Below are 20025 nucleotides of genomic sequence, written 5' to 3'. Positions count from 1 at the left end.
CTTGATAGATTAATATACAACATCCCATCCAAATGCAGCAGAATACACATTCTTTTCAAGTACACATGAAACATTTTCCAAGATAGATCATATGATGTTACAAAACAAGTGTCAGTAAATTCAAGAAGGTGAAATCATATTGAGCATCTTTTTGACCACAATGGTATGAAACTAGAAATCAATTACAAGAAAAAAAAAACAACAACAACTGGGAAACACATAAACACATAGGAGATGAATATGTTGTTGAATATGTTGTTAGCTGAACTAAACAATAATGGGTCAAAGAAGAAGTAGAAATACCTTGAGAGAAATGAAAATGGAAACACAACATTCCAAAATCTATGTGACTCACAAAAGCAGTTCTAAGAGGGAAGTTTATAGTGAAACAGGTCTACCTCAGGAAACCAGAAAAATACCAAGTAAGCAATCTAACATTACACATAAAACTAGAAAAAGAGTGGGCACTCTCCATCCCCCTTCTGATGTCTATGTCAGAAGCTTTCTCTGTTCCTTTTCTTTCTTTAATAAAACTGCTACACAAAAGCTCTTGAGTGATCAAGAATGGTCTCTGGTCCCGAAGCTAAATCTTCTGAGATCACAAATCCGACACAGTTCACTGTAAGCTATCATCTTGGGGGCTCATCCAGGATTTTCAGGACAAGGTAAGAACACTCAAGAGCTCTAGCCTCTCTGCTTTCTCAGTATACACATTTTTTGCTTTACTTTACTAATGCTATGGTGTGCATGTGTGAATGAATGACACACTCTGTACGAAGGAAGTGATGAGCCCTGCTCAGTGGTTTTGAGGTGCCTCATAATGACTGAAGGCAGCTCCCAAAAAGGGAGCCTTGTTAGGGGTTTATGCCGACATGCCAATGCCAAGAGGCACTCAACATTCCTTCGAGGGGAGTGGCCATACGTGGGCAAAGCGTGTGGAGTGAACTTTCCTTTCTCGGTCAATTTTTTCTGGTCTCTTTGACCATTCTGTAACTGCCTGGGGAATTAGAACTACTAACCTAATCTGTTAAGAAAGCTGAGCGCTGAAGAATTAATGTTTTTGAATTGTGGTGTTGGAGAAGACTTTTGAGAGTCCCTTGGACTGCAAGGAGATCCAACCAGTCCATCCTAAAGGAGATCAGTCCTGGGTGTTCATTGGAAGGACTGATGCTGAAACTGAAACTCTAATATTTTGACCACCAGATGTGAAGAGCTGACTCATTTGAAAAGACCCTGATGCTGGGAAAGATTGAGGGCAGGAGGAGAAGGGGATGACAGAGGATGAGATGGTTGGATGGCATCACCAACTCGATGGACATGGGTTTGGGTGAACTCCGGGATTTGATGATGGACAGGGAGGCCTGGCATGCTGTGGTTCATGGGATTGCAAAGACTCGGACTCGACTGAACCACTGAACCGATACTGAACCTAGTCTGTTGGATCATAGACTTTCAAGGGAATTGGGATTCATGCTGATACTATGCACTTTTACTTAAACCCCAAGTATGGAAGCGCCTAGCCTTGCTAGGAGGCAAAAGTTACAAGAGCTTATCTGGGAGCGAGCAGGAGCTCTAGCTCCAGGAATGTCTCTCAGGCTAAAGGTCAGTCTCTTGACTGCCTGCCTCAGGGCCCAGAGTCCTAAAAGTGAGTTTTTGTCATGACTGTGCCTCCTGTCTATGTGGATGAAAGCACTGCTGGTGACCATGAGGTTTTTGAGGACATCGGTTGGGAATTGCAGGATCTGTTCCGATTGGAAGTGCAATGGGCTTCTTCCTTTGGTAGTGCTAGCTGTTAGTAGACCAGAGAAAGCTGTCCAATGGCTTCTGTCTCAACTCCCTAGATATTCCTTTTATGGAATCTGTGGAAAGGAAATGGAAGTATTGGACCTACTATCTTGAGGACAAAAATCACTTTTTCCTCACTGGCCAGCCCTCTACCACCTTTGTTATCACATATACTGGCATGGTGACACTTAGAAGGGACATCTTGGTTATTGCTCATCTCTTTATGTCTCACTGCTTCTACTGCTATCAGGACTGTACTCAGGAATGTACATGGGCACACGTAAGATGGATGTTTCCTCTAGTAGTCCTAGCTTGGGAAACATTCTGGGAAACTACTCTGGCAAATCCAACAAAGGTCTTGGTGGTAAGGAACTAGAAATCAATCTGGGATGTCATCAGATCTACCCCTGGTGCATCTCCATGCCACCTTGGTGATAGAACTGGGAGGGATGAGTAAAATGTCTGCATCAGTAAGGAACAGACTAAGTCTGACCAGGAAAGGAAAGCTTCAGTGGAAAGTGTTTGCACACCCATCTAGAGCAGGGAGGGACGCCTCTGATGGAAAGAAGCCACGGCCGTGGATGCTGCTTTTTTCTTTGTTAGAGATGGGAGCTAACAGTTCCAGAACCACTCCTTTAAAATGTAATTTAAAAACTTTGGACAAGTTTGATCCCCAGAGTTTAAAAAATACACGCCTGATCTTCTGTGATACTGAATGGCCACATTATCCTTTGGAAAATGGGGAACACTGGCCAGTTAAAGGGTCTCTCAATTATGATACCATTTTACAACTAGACAAGTTCTGTAGAAAACAAAGGAAATGGGTAGAAGTGGCAGATGTGTTGCTCTTTATCTCTCTGCAAGACATGCCAGACTTATGTACAAAGTGTGCAGATTTGGGTGTGAAGCCTTTAGCTGCCTCCTGTATTTGGGGCTGTATCTGGGGCTTACTTTGCCCCTGTATCTGGGGCTACCAACTGAACAGGCTGAGAATCAGGGTACCCTCCCAGGAGGGGTTGCCTTAGTCTCAGTAGAAATTCACACAGTCCCAACTGTGGTCGAGACTATTTAGAGGATCCAAAAAGTACATAGAAGGCTTTATGGGACTAACTCTGCTTTATGACCTTACTTGCAGAGATGTAATGTATGTCTTGGGACAGACACTGACACTTGATTCAAAAACTCGAGTTTGGGGGAAGCTACTACTTTTGGAGATGAATGGCTTGAAGGCAAGGGGAAAGAGGGAACATGAAATAGCCCTCCTTCCTACTGGGAGCCAAGTGGTTCCAATAACAGAGCCAGATTGCTAGATGTATTCTTGAAGGACTCAAGCGAGCACAAGGACTTTATACTATGCTAAGTTGACTGACATAGAACAGGGAGAGAAGAAAACTCCTGATAATTCCTAGGTAGACTACAGGGGGCTCTCTGCAAGTTTACTGATGTTGATCTTGAAATTACAGAGAGAAAAATGATCTTAAAAGGTAGTTTTCTCACTCAATTGACTCCAGATACCTGCTGTAAGTTACAAAAACAGGCGTTTGGACCAAATCAATCTTTAGAAAAACTGTTGCAGCTGTCTCAGACAGTATATTTTGGTGGAGAATATGAGGAGGAAAGTGAGACAAAAAAGAACCAGGCAAAAGACTAAAGCCCCAGCATGGCTGTTAGATCCACTCTGAAACAGCCTGAGGAAAAATGCCCAGAGGGACCCAGGTGAAAAGGGATGGACTTGTCATTACTGTGGAAATGAGGGGCATCTCAAGTGGGATTGGCCTGAGGCATCTAAGCCGCCCCCGGCTCCATGTCCAGTCTGCAAAAGACCATACTGGAGAAGAGACTGCCTTCTGAGGTGTAGGCCCCACGGGTTGGACTCTCAAGACAATTGGGACTGAAGGTGCCCGGGGGTCCCCACACAAGCCCCCATCCTAATTACACCTGAGGAACCCCGGGTGTTAATAACTGTGGGGGGCCAATCAGTCAATTTCTTTTGGACACTGGGGCAACTTTCTCTGTGCTCACTGGAGCCTCTGGTCCTCTTTCCTCCTGATCCACTACCATAATGGGACTGTCTGGATAAGCCAAACATTATCTCAGGTGTCCTTTAAACTACAACTAGAACTCTGTGCTATTTTCTCGAGTTTCTAATTGTGCCAGAATTTCCTTCACCCCTTCTGGGGAGGGATATAATGAACAATGTCCAGGTCTCTGTCTTCATGAATATGGAACCTGCTCTTTCTCTCCCATTAATTGAACAGAATATAAACCCTAAAGTGTGGGCTGATGGAAAAACTGAGGGTTGAACACAAAATGCTGTTCCTGTTGTTATCAACCTCAAAGACCCTCACCTATTTTCACATCAAAAGCAGTACCCACTAAAGCCCGAGTTTAAGGAAGAGTTAAAACACATTATTGAAGATTTAAAGGAACAGGGGCTATTAATTCCCTGTAATAGTCCATGCAACACTCCTATTTTGGGTGTAAAAATGTCAAATGATAAATGGAGACTAATTCAAGGTATACAAATAGTAAGTGCCTAATCTTTATACTTTATTGTCTGAAATTCCTAAATGAGCCAAACATGACTTTAAGATAATTGAGAGGATTTTTGGCATTACAGGCTACTGCCACATTTGGATTCCCGGTTATGGAGAACTTGCCTGGCCTTTATATAAACTTATAACTGAGACTCAGCAAGTCTAAACCGACAAGCTGGTTAGGCCCTCAGAGACTCAATAGGCTTTTAAGGCTCTTAAAACTGTTCTCCTGCACGCTCCTGCTTTGAGCTTGCCCACAAGATCAGAATTGAGTTTGTTTCTTAGTAAAAAACAAAACAAAACAAAACAAAAACTTATGGCCATATTCCTTAAGGGTAATTGCTACGATTGATTTGCTAATGTCTATAGATCATAAGTTGACTAATGGACAAAGTCTTACTGTACTGACTTCTCATGATGTAAGTGAGATCTTAAACTCTAAAGTTCAGAGCAACAATGGCTCCGTCTTTAAAGCTGCTGTAACTCAAGGCGCGTGGAAAACTCTATGAATAGAATATCACTTACACAGTTCCTGGAGACATCAATATTCAGAAAAAACTGAAAAGGCTAATGACATTATTAAGAGGCATCTGTGTAAGCAAACTCAGGAAACACAAGACAGTTGGTTTAAATTTCTACCTGTAGCTTTAATGAGGGCTGGAACTGCCCCTAAAAAGGAAGGTCTGTCCCCCTTTGAATGTATCTATGGAAGACCCTTCTTACACACAGATATTGTTATAGACTCTGAAGCCTTAAAATTAACCATGTGACTCAGCTTTCAGCTTTTCAATCTCCTTATCAATTGAAGGCTTCCCATGGTGGGCTTCTCCAGTTCAAGGAAAGGACTTTCTTCACCTCTTCACCACAACAATCGTATGTGACGCCTCTTTGGGATCTGATGACCACTAACAATCCTAAGATGGATTGATGTAACTATGGACATAATGTACTTTTAATTTTGATTATGTTTTAACTTGGTTTAATGACTATTTTGCCTCACATCTGTAACTCCAAAATGGGGTTTGTTTCTAACCGTTGGAAAGCCTTTAGTGTTACAAATGGTTGTCCTGAGAGAGTCAATTCCCACACACAAAACAAACTAGTTAAAGAAGAACAAACAAAGCCCAAAGTTAGCAGAAGGAAGGATATAATAAAGATCAGAGACTAAATAAACAATAGAGACTAAAACGACAATAGAGAAGATTCAGTTCAGTTCAGTTCAGTCGCTCAGTCATGTCCGACAACCATTTGTAACCTAAGAGTGCCACAGCCTCCCCCAACTATTACTTGGGGCCCTTGGATCAGAGACCCTCAATATGAGGGTTAGGAGAATATGTTGCCTCAACAATTTAGGGACGATGCCTCTCAACATCAGCAAGTAGTTATGGAATGAAAACGATGTCCTTTCCTGTTGGCAACATAATTGTCCTAAAAGAAAAGGGGGGAATAAGAGAGTCAATTCCTAAGCAGGTTGATAAGAAGTCCGGTGTCCCTGAGGAGGAGAAAGGGATCTGGAGCTCATGAAGTGGAGATAGGGGTCTGGAATTCTCAAGGAGGAGGAAAAGACAAACATCTTTTTTCCCCCTCTACATTCATTAGTCTTAGTCACATAAAACGTTTTTTCCCTCTAAGCCTGGTACTGATGATTACACAACAAACAACTCAGTTTAAACTCTGTACTAAAGATTATATAACAACAATACATCCTGCTTGAGGACAATTTCTCTTTCTTGAAAACCTTCTGGCTAATTCTGTTTTCTTAAAATGTTAATTATGGGATCTAGTAAGATCTTTACAACATTGAGACATTCTTTTGATTTATCATAATGGCTAATTTAAAAAGTATGTAACTCCCTTGCTTAGACTGATGTCCCTGTCTCTCTTCTGATGTCTATGTCAGAAGCTTTCTCTGTCCCTTTTCTTAATTTAATAAAACTGCTGCACGCGCGCACGTGCGCGCGCACACACACACACACACACAAACAAACTAGAAAAAGAACAAACAAAGCCCAAAGTTAGCAGAAGGAAGGAAATAATAAATATCACAGATTAAATAAACAATAGAGACTAAAATGGCAATAGAAAAGATTCAGTTCAGTTCAGTTCAGTTGCTCAGTCATGTCCGACACTTTGCGACCCCATGAATCGCAGCACGCCAGGCATCTCTGTCCATTACCGACTCCCGGAGTTTACCCAAACTCATGTCCATTGAGTCAGTGATGGCATCCAACCATCTCATTCCCTGTCGTCCCCTTCTCTTCCTGCCCTCAATCTTTCCCAGCATGAGTCTTTTCAAATGAGTCAGCTCTTCACATCTGGTGGCCAAAGTATTGGAGTTTCAGCTTCAACATCAGTCCTATCAATGAACACTCAGGACTGATCTCCTTTAGGATGGACTGATTGGATCTCCTTGCAGCCAAGGGACTCTCAAGAGTCTTCTCCAACACCACAGTTCAAAAGCATCAATTTTTCAGTGATCAGCTTTCCTTATAGTCCAACTCTCACATCCATACATGACTACTGGAAAAAAAAACATAGCTTTGACTAGACAGACCTTTGTTGCCAAAGTAACGTCTCTACTTTTTAATATGTTTTCTAGGTTGGTCATAACTTTCCTTCCAAGGAATAAGCGTCTTTTAATTTCAGGGCTGCAGTCACCATCTGCAGTGATTTTGGAGCCCCCAAAATAAAGTCACCCACTTTAGAAAGATTGATGAGTCTGACTAGAGTTTATCCAATGTGATTATCTTTTCAAAGAACCAGCTTTTAGGTTCACTAGAAAAGATTAGTGAATCTAAAAGATGGTTCTTTGAAAAGATAATCACATTGGATAAACTCTAGCCAGACTCATCAGAAAAAAGAACACTCAAATAAATAAAATCGGAAATGGAAGAGGAACATATATCACAGAAATTCAAAGAATCATGAGAGACTACAATGAATAATTATATACCTACAAATTGAACACCTAGTGAAAATGGATAAATTCATATAAACACACATACCAAGATTGAATCAGGAAGAAACAGATAATCTGAAGAGTGAACACTAGCAATGAAATAGAACCAGGAATCAAAACTCACCAAAACCAAAAATCTAGGACCAGATGGCCTCACGAGTGAATTCTACCAAATATTTTAAAAAGACCTAATGCCTAAACTTTCCAAACATGTCCAAAGGAACACTTTCAAAATTATTCTATGATGCCAACATTATGCTTAAACCTAAATTAGAAAAGGAAAAAAAAAAAACACTAAAAAGAAGAGAATAATTAAGGTCAATACTTTTGATGAAGCTAGATGCAAAAATCCTCAACATAATATTCAGTTCAGGTCAGTTGCTCAGTCACGTCCAACTCTTTGTGGACTGAAGCATGCTAGGATTCCCTGTCCATCACCAACTCCTGGATCTTGCTCAAACTCATGTCCATTGAGTTGATGATGCCATCCAACCATCTCATCCTCTGTCATTCCCTTCTCCTCCTGCCTTCAATCTTTCCCAGCTTCAGGATATTTTCTAATGAGTCAATTCTTCTCATCAGGTGGCCAAAGTATTGAAGCCTCAGCTTCAGCATCATTCCTTCCAATGAATTTTCAGGACTGATTTCCTTTAGGATGGACTGGTTGGATCTCCTTGCAGTCCAAGGGACTCTCAAGAGTCATCTCCAACAGCACAGTTCAAAAGCATCAGTTCTTCGGTGGTCATCTTTCTTTGTCAACTCTCACATCCATACATGACTACGGGAAAAACCATAGCTTTGACTGGATGGATCTTTGTCAGCAAATAATGTCTCTGCTTTTTAATATGCTGTCTAGGTTGGTCACAGTTTTTCTCCCAAGGAGCAAGTGTCTTTTAATTTCATGGCTGCACTCACCATCTTCAGTGATTTTAGGACCCAAGAAAATAAAGTCTGTCACTGTTTCCATTGCTTCCCCATATATTTGCCATGAAGTGATGGGACCAGATGCCATGATCTTTGTTTTTTGAATGTTGAGTTTTTAAGTTGCATTTTCACTCTTCTCTTTCACTTTCATCAGGAGGCTCTTTAGTTCTTCTTTGCTTTCTGCCATCAGGGTGGTGTCATCTGCATATCTGAGGTTATTGCTATTTCTCCAGGCAATCTTGATTCCAGCTTGTGCTTCATCCAGCCCAGAAAGTCCCATGATATACTCTGCATATAAGTTAAATAAGTAGGGTGACATACAGCCTTGATGTACTCCTTTCTCAATTTGGAACCAGTCTGTTGTTCCATGTCCAGTTCTAACTCTTGCTTCTTGACCTGCCTACAGGTTTCTCAGGAGGCAGGTCAGGTGGTCTGGTATTCCCATTACTTGAAGAATTTTCCAGTTTGTTGTGATCCACACAGTCAAAGGCTTTGGTGTAGTCAATGAAGCAGAAGTAGATGTTTTTCTGGAACTCCCTTGCTTTTTCGATGATCCAACAGATGTTAGCAATTTGATCTCTGGTTCCTCTGCCTTTCCTAAATCCAGCTTGAGCATCTGGAGTTTCTCAGTTCACATACTGTTGAAGACTAGCTTGGAGAATTTTGAGCATTACTTTGTAGTCTGTGAGATGAGTGCAAATGTGTGGTAGTTTGAACATTCTTTGGTATTGCCTTTCTTTTGGATTGGAATGAAACTGACCTTTTCCAGTCCTGTGACCACTGCTGAGTTTTCCAAATTTGCTAGCCTATTGAGTGCAGCACTTTCACGGCATCATCTTTTAGGATTTGAAATTGCTCAACTGGAATTCCATCACTTCCACTCGTTTTGTTTGTAGTGATTCTTCCTAAGGCTCACTTGACTTCACACTTTAGGATGTCTGGCTCCATGTGAGTTATCACACTTTCATCGTTATTTGGGTCATTAAGACCCCCCCCCTTTTTTTTTAATAGTTCTTCTGTTTATTGTTGCCACCTCTTCTTAATATGTTCTGTTTCTGTTGCGTCCATACTATTTCTCTCCTTTATTGTGCCCATCTTTGCATGAAATTGAAATCAGCAATACATTAACATGTTATAATCTATGAATAAGCCAAATTTATTCTGGGGATGCAAAGATGGTTCAGTGTCTGCAAATCAATCTATGTGATATATCACATTAAAAATGAAGAATAAATCATATGATTTTTTAAGTTTTGCAAAAAAACTTTTTGACTGAATTCAACATCCATTTATGATAAAAACTCCAGAGTGAATAGAGAGGGAACATACCTGAATGTAATAAAGCCCCCATAGGAGAAGCTCCCATCATTCTCAATGGTGAAAACTTGAAAGTATTTCCTCTCAAATCAGGAACAGCACAAGGATGCCCACTCTCCCCACATTTATTCAGCATAGTACTGGAAGTTCCAGCCACAGCAAGCAAAGAAAAAGAAGCGTGGTAGTGGCACAAAAGCAGACATAGATCAATGGAACTGAAGAGACAACTTAGATATGAACCCACACCTAGTAGGTAATTAATATACAACAAAAGAAGCTAGAATACAAAATGTAGAAAAGACACCCTCTTCAATCAATGGTACTGGGAAAACTGGACAGTTACATATGAAAGAATCAAACTGGATGCCTTTATCATGCCACATACAAAAATAAATTCAAAATGGATAAGGATTTAAATGTAAGAACCAGAACTATAAAAATTCTAGAAGTAATCATAGATGTTTGCTCTTTGACATTAGTCTTGTTGATCTTTTTTTGGTTATGCATTGTTAGGCAAGGGAAACAAAAGCAAAAATAAAGGAATGTGACCTACTCAAATGTAAAGGCTTTTGCACAGTAAAAGTAACTATCAACAAAAAAAAAGCCTGTCTGCTGAATAGAATATATTTGCAAATGATGTATCTGATAAGGAGTTAATGTTAAAAATACACAAAGAACTCATACACTTCAACAACAAAAAGAAAACCCTAGTTAAAATATGGACAGAAGGTTCAAATAGGTATTTTTCCAATGAAGACAAACAGTTGGCCAATAGGCACATGGAAAGATGGTCAAAACACTAATTATCAGGAAAATACAAATAAAAACACTAAAAGATTTTACCTCACACCAGTCAGAATGGGTATTATAAGAAAGAGAAGAAATAACAAGTGTTGGGAGGATGTGGAGATAAGGGAACACTAATGCACTGTTGGTAGGAATGTAAATTGAAATGGTCACTATGGCAAACAGTATAGAGGTTCCTCAAAAAGTTAAAAATAGAGCTCCTATAAGATCTGGGACTTAACTGGGTATCTCTCTAGAAAACTTCTGGGTATTTATCTGAAGAAGAGAAACTTATTCAAAAAGATATATGCACCCCTATATTCATTGCAGCATTGTTGACAGTAGGTAAGATATCAAAATCACCTAAGTGTCCATTAATAGATGAAAGGATAAAGAAGAAGTGGTACACACACACACACACACACACACAATGAAATTTTACTCAGCCATATAAAAGCATGAAATTGTGCCTTTCATACAGCATGGATAGTCCTCGCAGATATTATGCTAAGGGAAGAATGTCAGGCAGACAAAGACAAATATCATGATTTACTTCATATTTAGAATCTAAAAATTAAAACAAATAAAATAAAACAGAAACAAATTCATAGATACAGAGAAGAAACTGGTGGTCCTCAAAGAGAAAGAAGTAGAGGGATGAATGAAATAGGTAAAAAGGATTAAGAAGTATAAACTTCAGATATAAATGTAATAAGTCACAGCGATGTAATATACGGCATAAGGAATAGAGTCAATAACATTTCAATAACTGTATGATGACAGATGATTCCTAGGCTTATTATGGCAATCAATTTGTAATGCATGTAAATGGTGAATCACCATTTTGTACACCTGAAACTAATATAATATGTGTCAACAGTTAATATATTTTCATAAAGATAAATGTAGAAAAAGTGTATGATCCCTGCACACTGTTTAGGTGACTCTCTGTAGACACATGTGTAGTGTAAACTGGGATAAACACTGGAATCTACCTCTGTCACTAGTTTTGTGTCTTAGCCTGGTTGACTAACCTTTCTGTGTCAGGAGCCGCGTTAGGCATTACTGACAAAATGGAGGCACGGCCCCAACTGCCTCTCCTCATCTCGCAGGCACGGTCCCAGGATGAGTTAGGCCTTGTGATTCTGACTTGTTCTTTCCTTTCTTCGGTTGAGTTGGCTGGAAAGAATGTTAAGGTGCTCGAGAGAAGCATGAGAAAGCACAAAGCCTTCTGCAGTTGTGCCCAGAAAATAATCTATAAAATAACCATTGACATTTGTTCAAGGATCTTTACAAAGAATGTCCCAGGATGAGCACGTAGGCCTTAGCTTGAGGCCATGGGAAGGATTGTTTTCTGAGACCTGTTTGTGAGGGAAATATTTATGGCAAAAGTAGTTTGCTGAGTTTAGGGCTTAGGAATAATTAAGAATAGCTAGAAGCCTTTTTAGGAGATAGTGATCTTAAGATGCTGGGGCAAACAGGATTTAGAAAGATAAGAAATAAACGGAGGAATGTGTCTTGAGTTACAATGTAATCACAAGTAAATATAGGACACATAAGAGAAAGTAGATAGTAGATAGTAAAGCCTGAGATTCTGAGAGAATCGCTGAAGCAGGAACTCTGTTTGTAGGACAACGATGATTTCTGGAGACAGTAAATCTGGGTGGGGGAAACTGAAAATGTCAAACCTCTGACCTAATGCTTTGGTCAAAGTATAAAAGAGAACCTGAAGCTTGAAATAAACATGTAGTTCCGTACTAGGAGTCAGAGACTACATCATCATCCGCTGACACCGCTCACCCCTTCAGGCTGGTTCCCTGGCTGCTGGAGATGGACTCCGGCATTTCTGAGCCTCAGTACCCTCATTTGGAAAGATGTGGTATGATCCTGAATTTCTTCAGAATTATAGTTAGGAAAATAACTCGAATGGTTTTGAAATTAGTTGTTAATTTGTGCATACTCTCATTCAGGCCATTTTATCAGTTCCCTTTCCTTCAAATCCCAAATGGGTTCCAGTGCAAGAAGCATATATTACTTATCTTTATTAGCTCATTTTATAGCAATATGTCTGCACCATAATATGGGCTTGTAAATGTTTGCTGAATGAATTGACTGTTTCTTTTCTTTTTCAGCTCTACAATGCTTTCCCCTTTTTACTACATTACCTCCCAGGGAGTCATAACACATTATTTAAAAACATGACTGAGCAAAGAAAGTTTATTTTGGAGAAAATAAAGGAACACCAAGAATCTTTGGACCTCAATAATCCTCAAGACTTTATTGATTACTTCCTGATTAAAATGGAAAAGGTAAAATGGGATCCAGATTTGCTGCTTCATCTTTGTAGGTGGAGTGATGTGATGCATGGAATAGCTTTGTTCTTCTCAGTGGAATCAGTTTATTAAAACAAATGCTCCTTCTTAAAGATATATTCATTGCTTGTGCAACCCATTGTTGTGCAAACCATACTGGATGTCTTGAATTATTTCTGCACTGTCACTGAAAATTGCTTGGAAGTGTTTATATTTACTATGTTAAAGCTGGTTCTTTATTTGAGAACAGATTGAAACACACACACACATTCAAGATAAGTGATAGATAGTATATTCTCTTTCATTAAATAAATTCCATGAATGGGTGATGTAAGAAATGAGAGAAGGCAGAAATGGATGGGAATCTAGAAAGGCTTACTCTTGGAAAGATAGCAGAAAACAGATGAAGTAGGTTTTGAGGATTAGCAGAGATGACAAAACTGGTTCAGGGAAAGATAAGTGCAGTGATGAAGTGGAATTTTTAAAGAGATTGTCTTGATAGTAACTGAAGAACTGTCGTGGGTTTAATGACTGATGAATTTGGGAATAGTGTTTTAGTTTGAGGATAGGTAGTTCTGAAGGCCTGAGTGAGAAATTCAGATATGATGAAATTGACAATAGATGCCCGAAGTGATGGTGAGCAGCAGTGATGACTTGATAAGAGTCAGGTTAGATAGAAATTACTGAAGAATTGATATACTCCAGTGGGTGAGAAAGTGAGGAATCAGAAAGGACTTGGAAGTTTAACTCTGGTTATATTGTAATTGAAGAAATTCTAACAACACATCTAACTTTACCTTCATCTGTAACATTCTCTAATGTTTGGCTTAATTTGTCAAATAAGTAAACTTAAACAATTATGTTGTTATATGGAATTATTGTAAGTTACTTGTAAGTTGCTTTTACTTATCATGTAATCCTAATACATCATTGCCAGGAGAAACACAATAAACAGTCTGAGTTTACCATGGACAACTTGATCACCACTGTATGGGATGTGCTTACTGCTGCAATAGAGACAACAAGCATCTCTCTGAAATACGGACTGCTGCTCCTGCTGAAGCACCCAGAGGTCACAGGTAGTATCAGGATGAAATTCTGGTTAGAAATTGGCAGGCACTGATGACTTTTCTACTCTTCATCTGCCTAGAAGATGTCCAAGAAAAACTTCCATCTTTAGTACATCTTCCTATCATTGTATGAATTGCATTCAAATTAGAGTATAGTAAAAAAGGAGAATGAAATAGTTAACCAGTAGCAGAGTTATGGGGAGAAGGCAATGGCAACCCACTCCAGTACTCTTGCCTGGAAAATCCCATGGACGGAGGAGCCTGGTAGGCTGCGGTCCATGGGGTCACTAAGAGTCGGACACGACTGAGCGTCTTCACTTTCATGCATTGGAGAAGGAAATGGCAACCCACTCCAGTGTTCTTGCCTGGAGAATCCCAGGGACAGGGAGGTCCGGTGGGCTGCCGTCTATGGGGTCGCACAGAGTTGGACATGACTGAAGTGACTTAGCAGCAGCAGAGTTATGGAGGGCAGAGGTCACAGTCCTCCCTACTGTGGTGGAGTATCCTTGATTTGCATCAGGTCAGGTGCAGTAGGGCTTCCATGGTGGCTCAGATGGTGAAGAATCTTCTCTACAATGATATTGCTTGATAAGCCTTCCAAGTCCACATAAATGTACTTTTGTCAAAAGTTAATTCTACTCAGATGCATTTGCAATGGAAAGATTGACTCAACAAAATCACAATCTTTCTTCATCAAAAAACCTCACTCTTTAAATTAAAAGTGAAAGTGAAGTCACTCAGTCGTGTCCGACTCTTTGCCACCCCATGGACTGCAGCCCACCAGGCTCCTCTGTCCATGGGATTTTCTAGGCAAGAGTACTGGAGTGGGGTGCCATCGCCTTCTCTGTGAGGATAGAGACTGTACCTTTTTCCTGTTTCCCTGGTTCGCAATAACAACATCATTCTGGTGGGGAAAGCAGACCAGTTTTGGCAGCCCTGGTGGGAAAGGTGGATCTCGCATTTACCCAGGTTGTGGGCGGGAGGACCCTCTCTGGAGGGAATGCTAAACGGGTATATATGAGTGAGACAGGAGGCTCTGGGTTCACACTCCCCTGTGACAACAGGGAAGGCTGGGCTGGGTGCCCTGCCCTTGAGTTTCTGAGCTGAGCTAGGTGCCCTGCCCTTGAGTTAAATTAAAAAGTTATACACAAAAAATCTGTTCAAATACACCCTTTTGGTCAAACAAAATTTCCTGAAAAATGTAATTTCTCATCCTCCTTTTTTTCTTTATTCAGTCCTCATCTAAGAGAATATTTCCTTTACTCTATCATGCTTTGTGCTTTGACCTATTAAGACACTTTTATTTTTATTTTTTTGAGTTTCATTGTCTTACAATGTTGTATTAGTTTCTGCTGTACAACGAAGTGAACCAGTTATATGTATATATATTTATGAGCTTCCCAGGGGGTGTTAGTGGTAAAGAACTCACCTGCCAACGTGCGTGTGATACATAAGAGATGTGGGTTCATTCCCTGGGTTGGGAAGATCCCCTGGAAGAGGGCATGGCAACCCCCTTCATTATTCTTGCCTGGAGAATCTCATGGACAGAGGAGCCTGGTGGGCACAGTTGAAAGGGTCATAAAGAGTCAGACATGACTGAAACAACTTAGCACTATTATAAATCTATATGCATATAGATTTATAATGGTTGTATCTTTTTGTTGGATTCTTTCATCATTATGTAATGTCCTTCTTTTTTCTCTAGCTCCATGCAGTCTTTGTTTTAAAGTCTATTTTGTCTAAGAATTGTTTCCTCAACTTTCTTTTTCTTCCATTTGTATTCAATACATTTTTCTAGTGGAGCAGCTGCTGGGTGATGGTGGGTGGGGTTGGGTCATGTGGCAGCTGGTTATGAAACCCCATGGGGTCCAGTCTAGTGCTGGCCCTCTGGTGGTTAGAGCTGGGTCCAGGGCCTCTTCCTGAGATGGCTGGCAGAGAGTTCTGGGGCTTCCTAGAATTGGGTGTCAGTTTGCTGTTGGGTGAGCCTGAGACCCAAGATGTCTTCTAGTGGTACTGACCTGCTGTTGAGTAGGCTGGATCTTGACATGGTTGGCTGCAGGACTGCTGTGGTCCTGGGGCTGAGGTTGGCCTGCTAGTTGGTGGATCAGGCCCCAGGAGTCTTGAGGATAGTACCTGCCTTCTGGTATATGAGGTCACATCCTGGCTTCTCTTGCTGCAGGGTCTGTGTATCTTGTTGGGGGGAGCCAGATCCTGTGTTCTCTGGCTTAAGACCTTAGGGGTCCTGGAATTGGAGTTGGCCTGCCCGTTGTCTAGATGGGGGCCCAGGGAGACCAGGGGTTGGTGTCTCCAAATGGTTGAGAGGAGTTGGGTCCAGGGGCAGCTGGGGCTCAGGGCTGCTATAGTAAGTGGCATGCTGGTGGGTAGGAGTATGTCCCAGTCCAGCTAGTTACTTGGCCCCCCACATCCAAGAACCGGTGATAACTGGCTGATGAGAAGGGCCAAGTTCTGGCACTAATAAACCACAGGGAAGATTCTAAAATTGCTCTCACTATCATCCGTGTCCATGTGTTGGGATGAGCTCTCCAAAGTAGCTGCTACCAGCATATGTGTTCTGGAGGTGAGCCCCAACTGCCCTGTGCCTCTCTGGGAGCCTGTCCAAGATCAATAAATGGGTCTGACTCAGGCTCCTTTCAAATTACTGCTCCTGCTTCCGGGTCCCAGAGTGGGTGAGATTTTGTATACGCTCTTTTAGAGTGGAGTCTTTACTTCCCACAGCTCACTAGATCATCTGAAATAAGCTCTGTTGGCCTGCAAAGCCAAGTGCTCTGGGGGCTCATCTTCCTGGTGCAGCACTCCTGGGTTAGGGAGCCCAGTGATGGGTTCAGACCCCTCACTCCTGAGGAAGAACCTCTGTAATTGTAATTATACTGTTCATGGGTCTCTTACCTGGGGGTATGGTCTTAACTGTGCTATGTTTCTGCTTCTCCTATGCATCTCATGATTCCATCCTTAGATCTTTAGTTGTTGAAGAACTTTCTCTTAGACTTCAGGTTGTTCTTATTGATAGTTGCTCTGTAAATCATTGTATTAATCATTTTGTAATGCTTGTGAGAGGAGGTGATCTCAGAGTCTTTCTACTCTGTCATCATGGATATTCTCCCTTAACTTACTCATTATTCCTATGTGTTGAGTCAACCAAGCATCTTGTTCAGTTGGTCCATTTATTACGTATTTACTGCATGGAGTACTTCTACTCTCTTAGAACCTTTATAAAATAAAACTGACATAAACAAAATGGTTAAACTGCATGATGTGAGCCTTTGAGATCCCACATCCCTGAGTTTGTTTTAAAAAATACACAAAGGAGAGAATCAGAATTGAGAAATGAATTTCATGATGTAACTGTGCTTTATATATATGTGTATTTAAGTCTCTAATGAAATTCCAATTTGCCCATGACATTGATTCTATATCTTTTTTTCCCTTGTAGGGAAACACATGTAATTTTTCCTTCTCTCCATATCCTACCACAATGTAATCATGATTAAGAAGACAAAATATCTTTATCACTTGACATAAATTCTGATTTCTACCTTGCCAGCTAAAGTCCAGGAAGAAATTAACCGTGTGGTTGGCAGAAACCGGAGTCCATGCATGGAGGACAGGAGCCGCATGCCCTACACAGATGCTGTGATCCACGAGATCCAGAGATACATTGACATTGTCCCCAACAACCTACCCCATGCTGCAGCTCAGGACATTAAATTCAGAGAATATCTCATTCCCAAGGTAAGAGTTATTTCATCTATACTCCTCATTAAGACTCTTAGGTTTCAACTCTCACAGCAGATGTATAGATTGCCTAATTGTCTATATTATTACACAGTCATATCTCAGGTATTTCACCCGCTGACCACATGCTTCTTTCCTTTTAGTTTGTAGATACATTTTAATAAATTTAATAGTACTTAGACTCCCACAGGATTCTCAGTAAATTGTTAGTCCCATATTCTGCCTGTTCATTAGGCTAATCTTCTGTCCAATCCTTATATTCCAGTGTATGTTTTATTACTCTTACCACTTAATCAGTAAGCACCTCCCTATCTGTTTCACTTGTCAAAAGTCTAATACAACAGTTTTCTTCCTCCCTACCTGCATTTGAGCTACTGATCCCTTCTGGAAGACCATGCAGCCCATCCAGGTAATATTATAGTCACCAACTCAATCAGTTCAGTTTAGTTCAGTTGCTCAGTCATATTTGACTCTTTGTGACCTCATGAAGTGCAGCACGCCAGGCCTCCCTGTGCATTACCAACTCCCAAAGTCCACTCAAACTCATGTCCATCGAGTCGGTGAAGCTATCCAACCATTTCATCCTCTGTCATCCCCTTCTCCTTCTGTCTTCAATTTTTCCCAGCATCAGGGTCTTTTTGAATGAGTCAGTTCTTCGCATCAAGTGGCCAAAGTATTGGAGTTTCAGCTTCAACATCAGTCCTTCCAATGAACACCCAGGACTGATCTCCTTTAGGATGGACTGGTTGGATCTCCTTGCAGTCCAAGGGACTATCAAGAGTCTTCTCCAACAACAGAATTCAAAAGCATCATTTCTTCACTGCTCAGCTTTCGTCACAGTCCAACTCTCACATCCATATAGGACCACTGGAAAAATCATAGCCTTGACTAGACAGACCTCATTGGCAAAGTAATGTCTGTGCTTTTTATTATGCTGTTTAGGTTGGTCATAACTTTCCTTCCAAAGAGTAAGCGTCTTTTTATTTCATGGCTGCAGTCACCATCTGCAGTGATTTTGGAGCCCCAAAAATAAGGTCTGCCACTGTTTCCCCATCTATTTGACATGAAGTGATGGGACCGAATGCCATGATCTTAGTTTTCTGAATGTTGAGTTTTAAGCCAACTTTTCCACTCTCCTCTTTCACTTTCATCAAGAGGCTCTTTAGTTCTTCTTCACTTTCTGCCGTAAGGGTGGGGTCATCTGCATATCTGAGGTTATTGATATTTCTCCCAGCAATCTTGATTCCAGCTTGTGCTTCCTCCCACCCAGCGTTTCTCATGATGTACCCTGCATATAAGATAAATAAGCAGGGTGAAAATATACAGCTTTCACGTACTCCTTTTCCTATTTGGAACAAGTCTGTTGCTCCATGTCCAGTTCTAACTCTTGCTTGCTGACCTGCATACAGGTTTCTCAAGAGGAAGGTCAGGTGGTCTGGTTTTCCCATCTCTTTCAGAATTTTCCATGGTTTATTGTGATCTGCACAGTCAAAGGCTTTGGCATAGTCAGTAAAGCAGAAATAGATTTTTTTTTTTCCCCTGGAACTCTCTTGCTTTTTTGATGATCCGGCAGATGTGGGCAATTTGATCTCTGGTTCCTCTGCCTTTTCTAAAACCAGCTTGAATATCTGGAAGTTCATGGTTCACATATTACTGAAGCCTGGCTTGGAGAGTTTTGAGCATTACTTTACTAGCGTGTGAGATGAGTGCAATTGTGCAGTAGTTTGAGCATTCATAATCAAATAGTCAGTTCTTCTTTTTTCTTTATTCTCTCCTTCCCTGTTGGCTCCTTTCTATTAGCATTTACACATATCCAATTCTCTTGTGTCTTAAGAAAAATTTTCCCAAACTGTGGTGGGGTGGTCCTAAGATGGTGGAGGAATAGGACGTGGAGACCACTTTCTCCCCCACAAACTCATCAAAAGAATATTTGACTCTCAGTAAATTCCACAAAACAACTTCTGAATGCCGGCAGAGGACATCAGGCACCCAGAAAAGCAGCCCATTGTCTTCGAAAGGAGATGTTTTATCAATGGTGCTGTACAGATGGAGAAGTCTTCAGGCTACTGTAAAAATAAGACTGAAAACCAGAAGCAGGAGGCTTAAGTCCAAATCCTGAGAACACCTGAGAACTCCTGACTAAAGGGAACATCAATCGACAGGAGCTCATCAAACGCCTGCATACCTACACTGAAACCAAGCACCACCAAGGGCCAACAAGTTCCAGAGCAAGACATACAACGCAAATTCTCCAATAACACAGGAACACAGCCCTGAGCTTCAGTATACAGGCTGCCCAAAGTCACTCCAAACCCATTGACATCTCATAACTCATTACTGGACACCTCATTGCACTCCAGAGAGAAGAAATCCAGCTCCACCACCAGAACACTGATACAAGCTTCCCTAACCAGGAAACCTTGACAAGCCACCCATACAACCCCACCCACAGTGAGGAAACTCCACAATAAAGAGTACTCCAAAAAATGCCAGAATACAGAAAGGCCACCCCAAACAGAGCAATATAAACAAGATGAAGAGACAGAGGAATACCCAGAAGGTAAAGGAACAGGACAAATGCC

General features: G+C 41.0%; 1 protein-coding gene across 2 annotated transcripts in view; it reads left to right on the top strand.

The window, feature by feature from the left end:
- The window catches only part of LOC129636563 (cytochrome P450 2C31-like), a 52194-nt gene that overhangs the window by 17118 nt on the left and 15051 nt on the right, over positions 1-20025 (top strand). For both annotated transcript variants that reach the window (XM_055560034.1, XM_055560035.1), the window contains exons 5-7: positions 12441-12617; positions 13558-13699; positions 17253-17440. In XM_055560034.1, the coding sequence (XP_055416009.1) occupies positions 12441-12617; positions 13558-13699; positions 17253-17440 (507 nt within the window). The remainder of the gene's footprint in view (positions 1-12440; positions 12618-13557; positions 13700-17252; positions 17441-20025) is intronic.

The sequence above is a fragment of the Bubalus kerabau genome, chromosome 22, assembly GCF_029407905.1.
Source record: "Bubalus kerabau isolate K-KA32 ecotype Philippines breed swamp buffalo chromosome 22, PCC_UOA_SB_1v2, whole genome shotgun sequence".
Classification (NCBI taxonomy): domain Eukaryota; kingdom Metazoa; phylum Chordata; class Mammalia; order Artiodactyla; family Bovidae; genus Bubalus; species Bubalus kerabau.
Note: the sequence above shows the minus strand (reverse complement) of the source record. Positions and strands in the feature narration are given on the sequence as shown.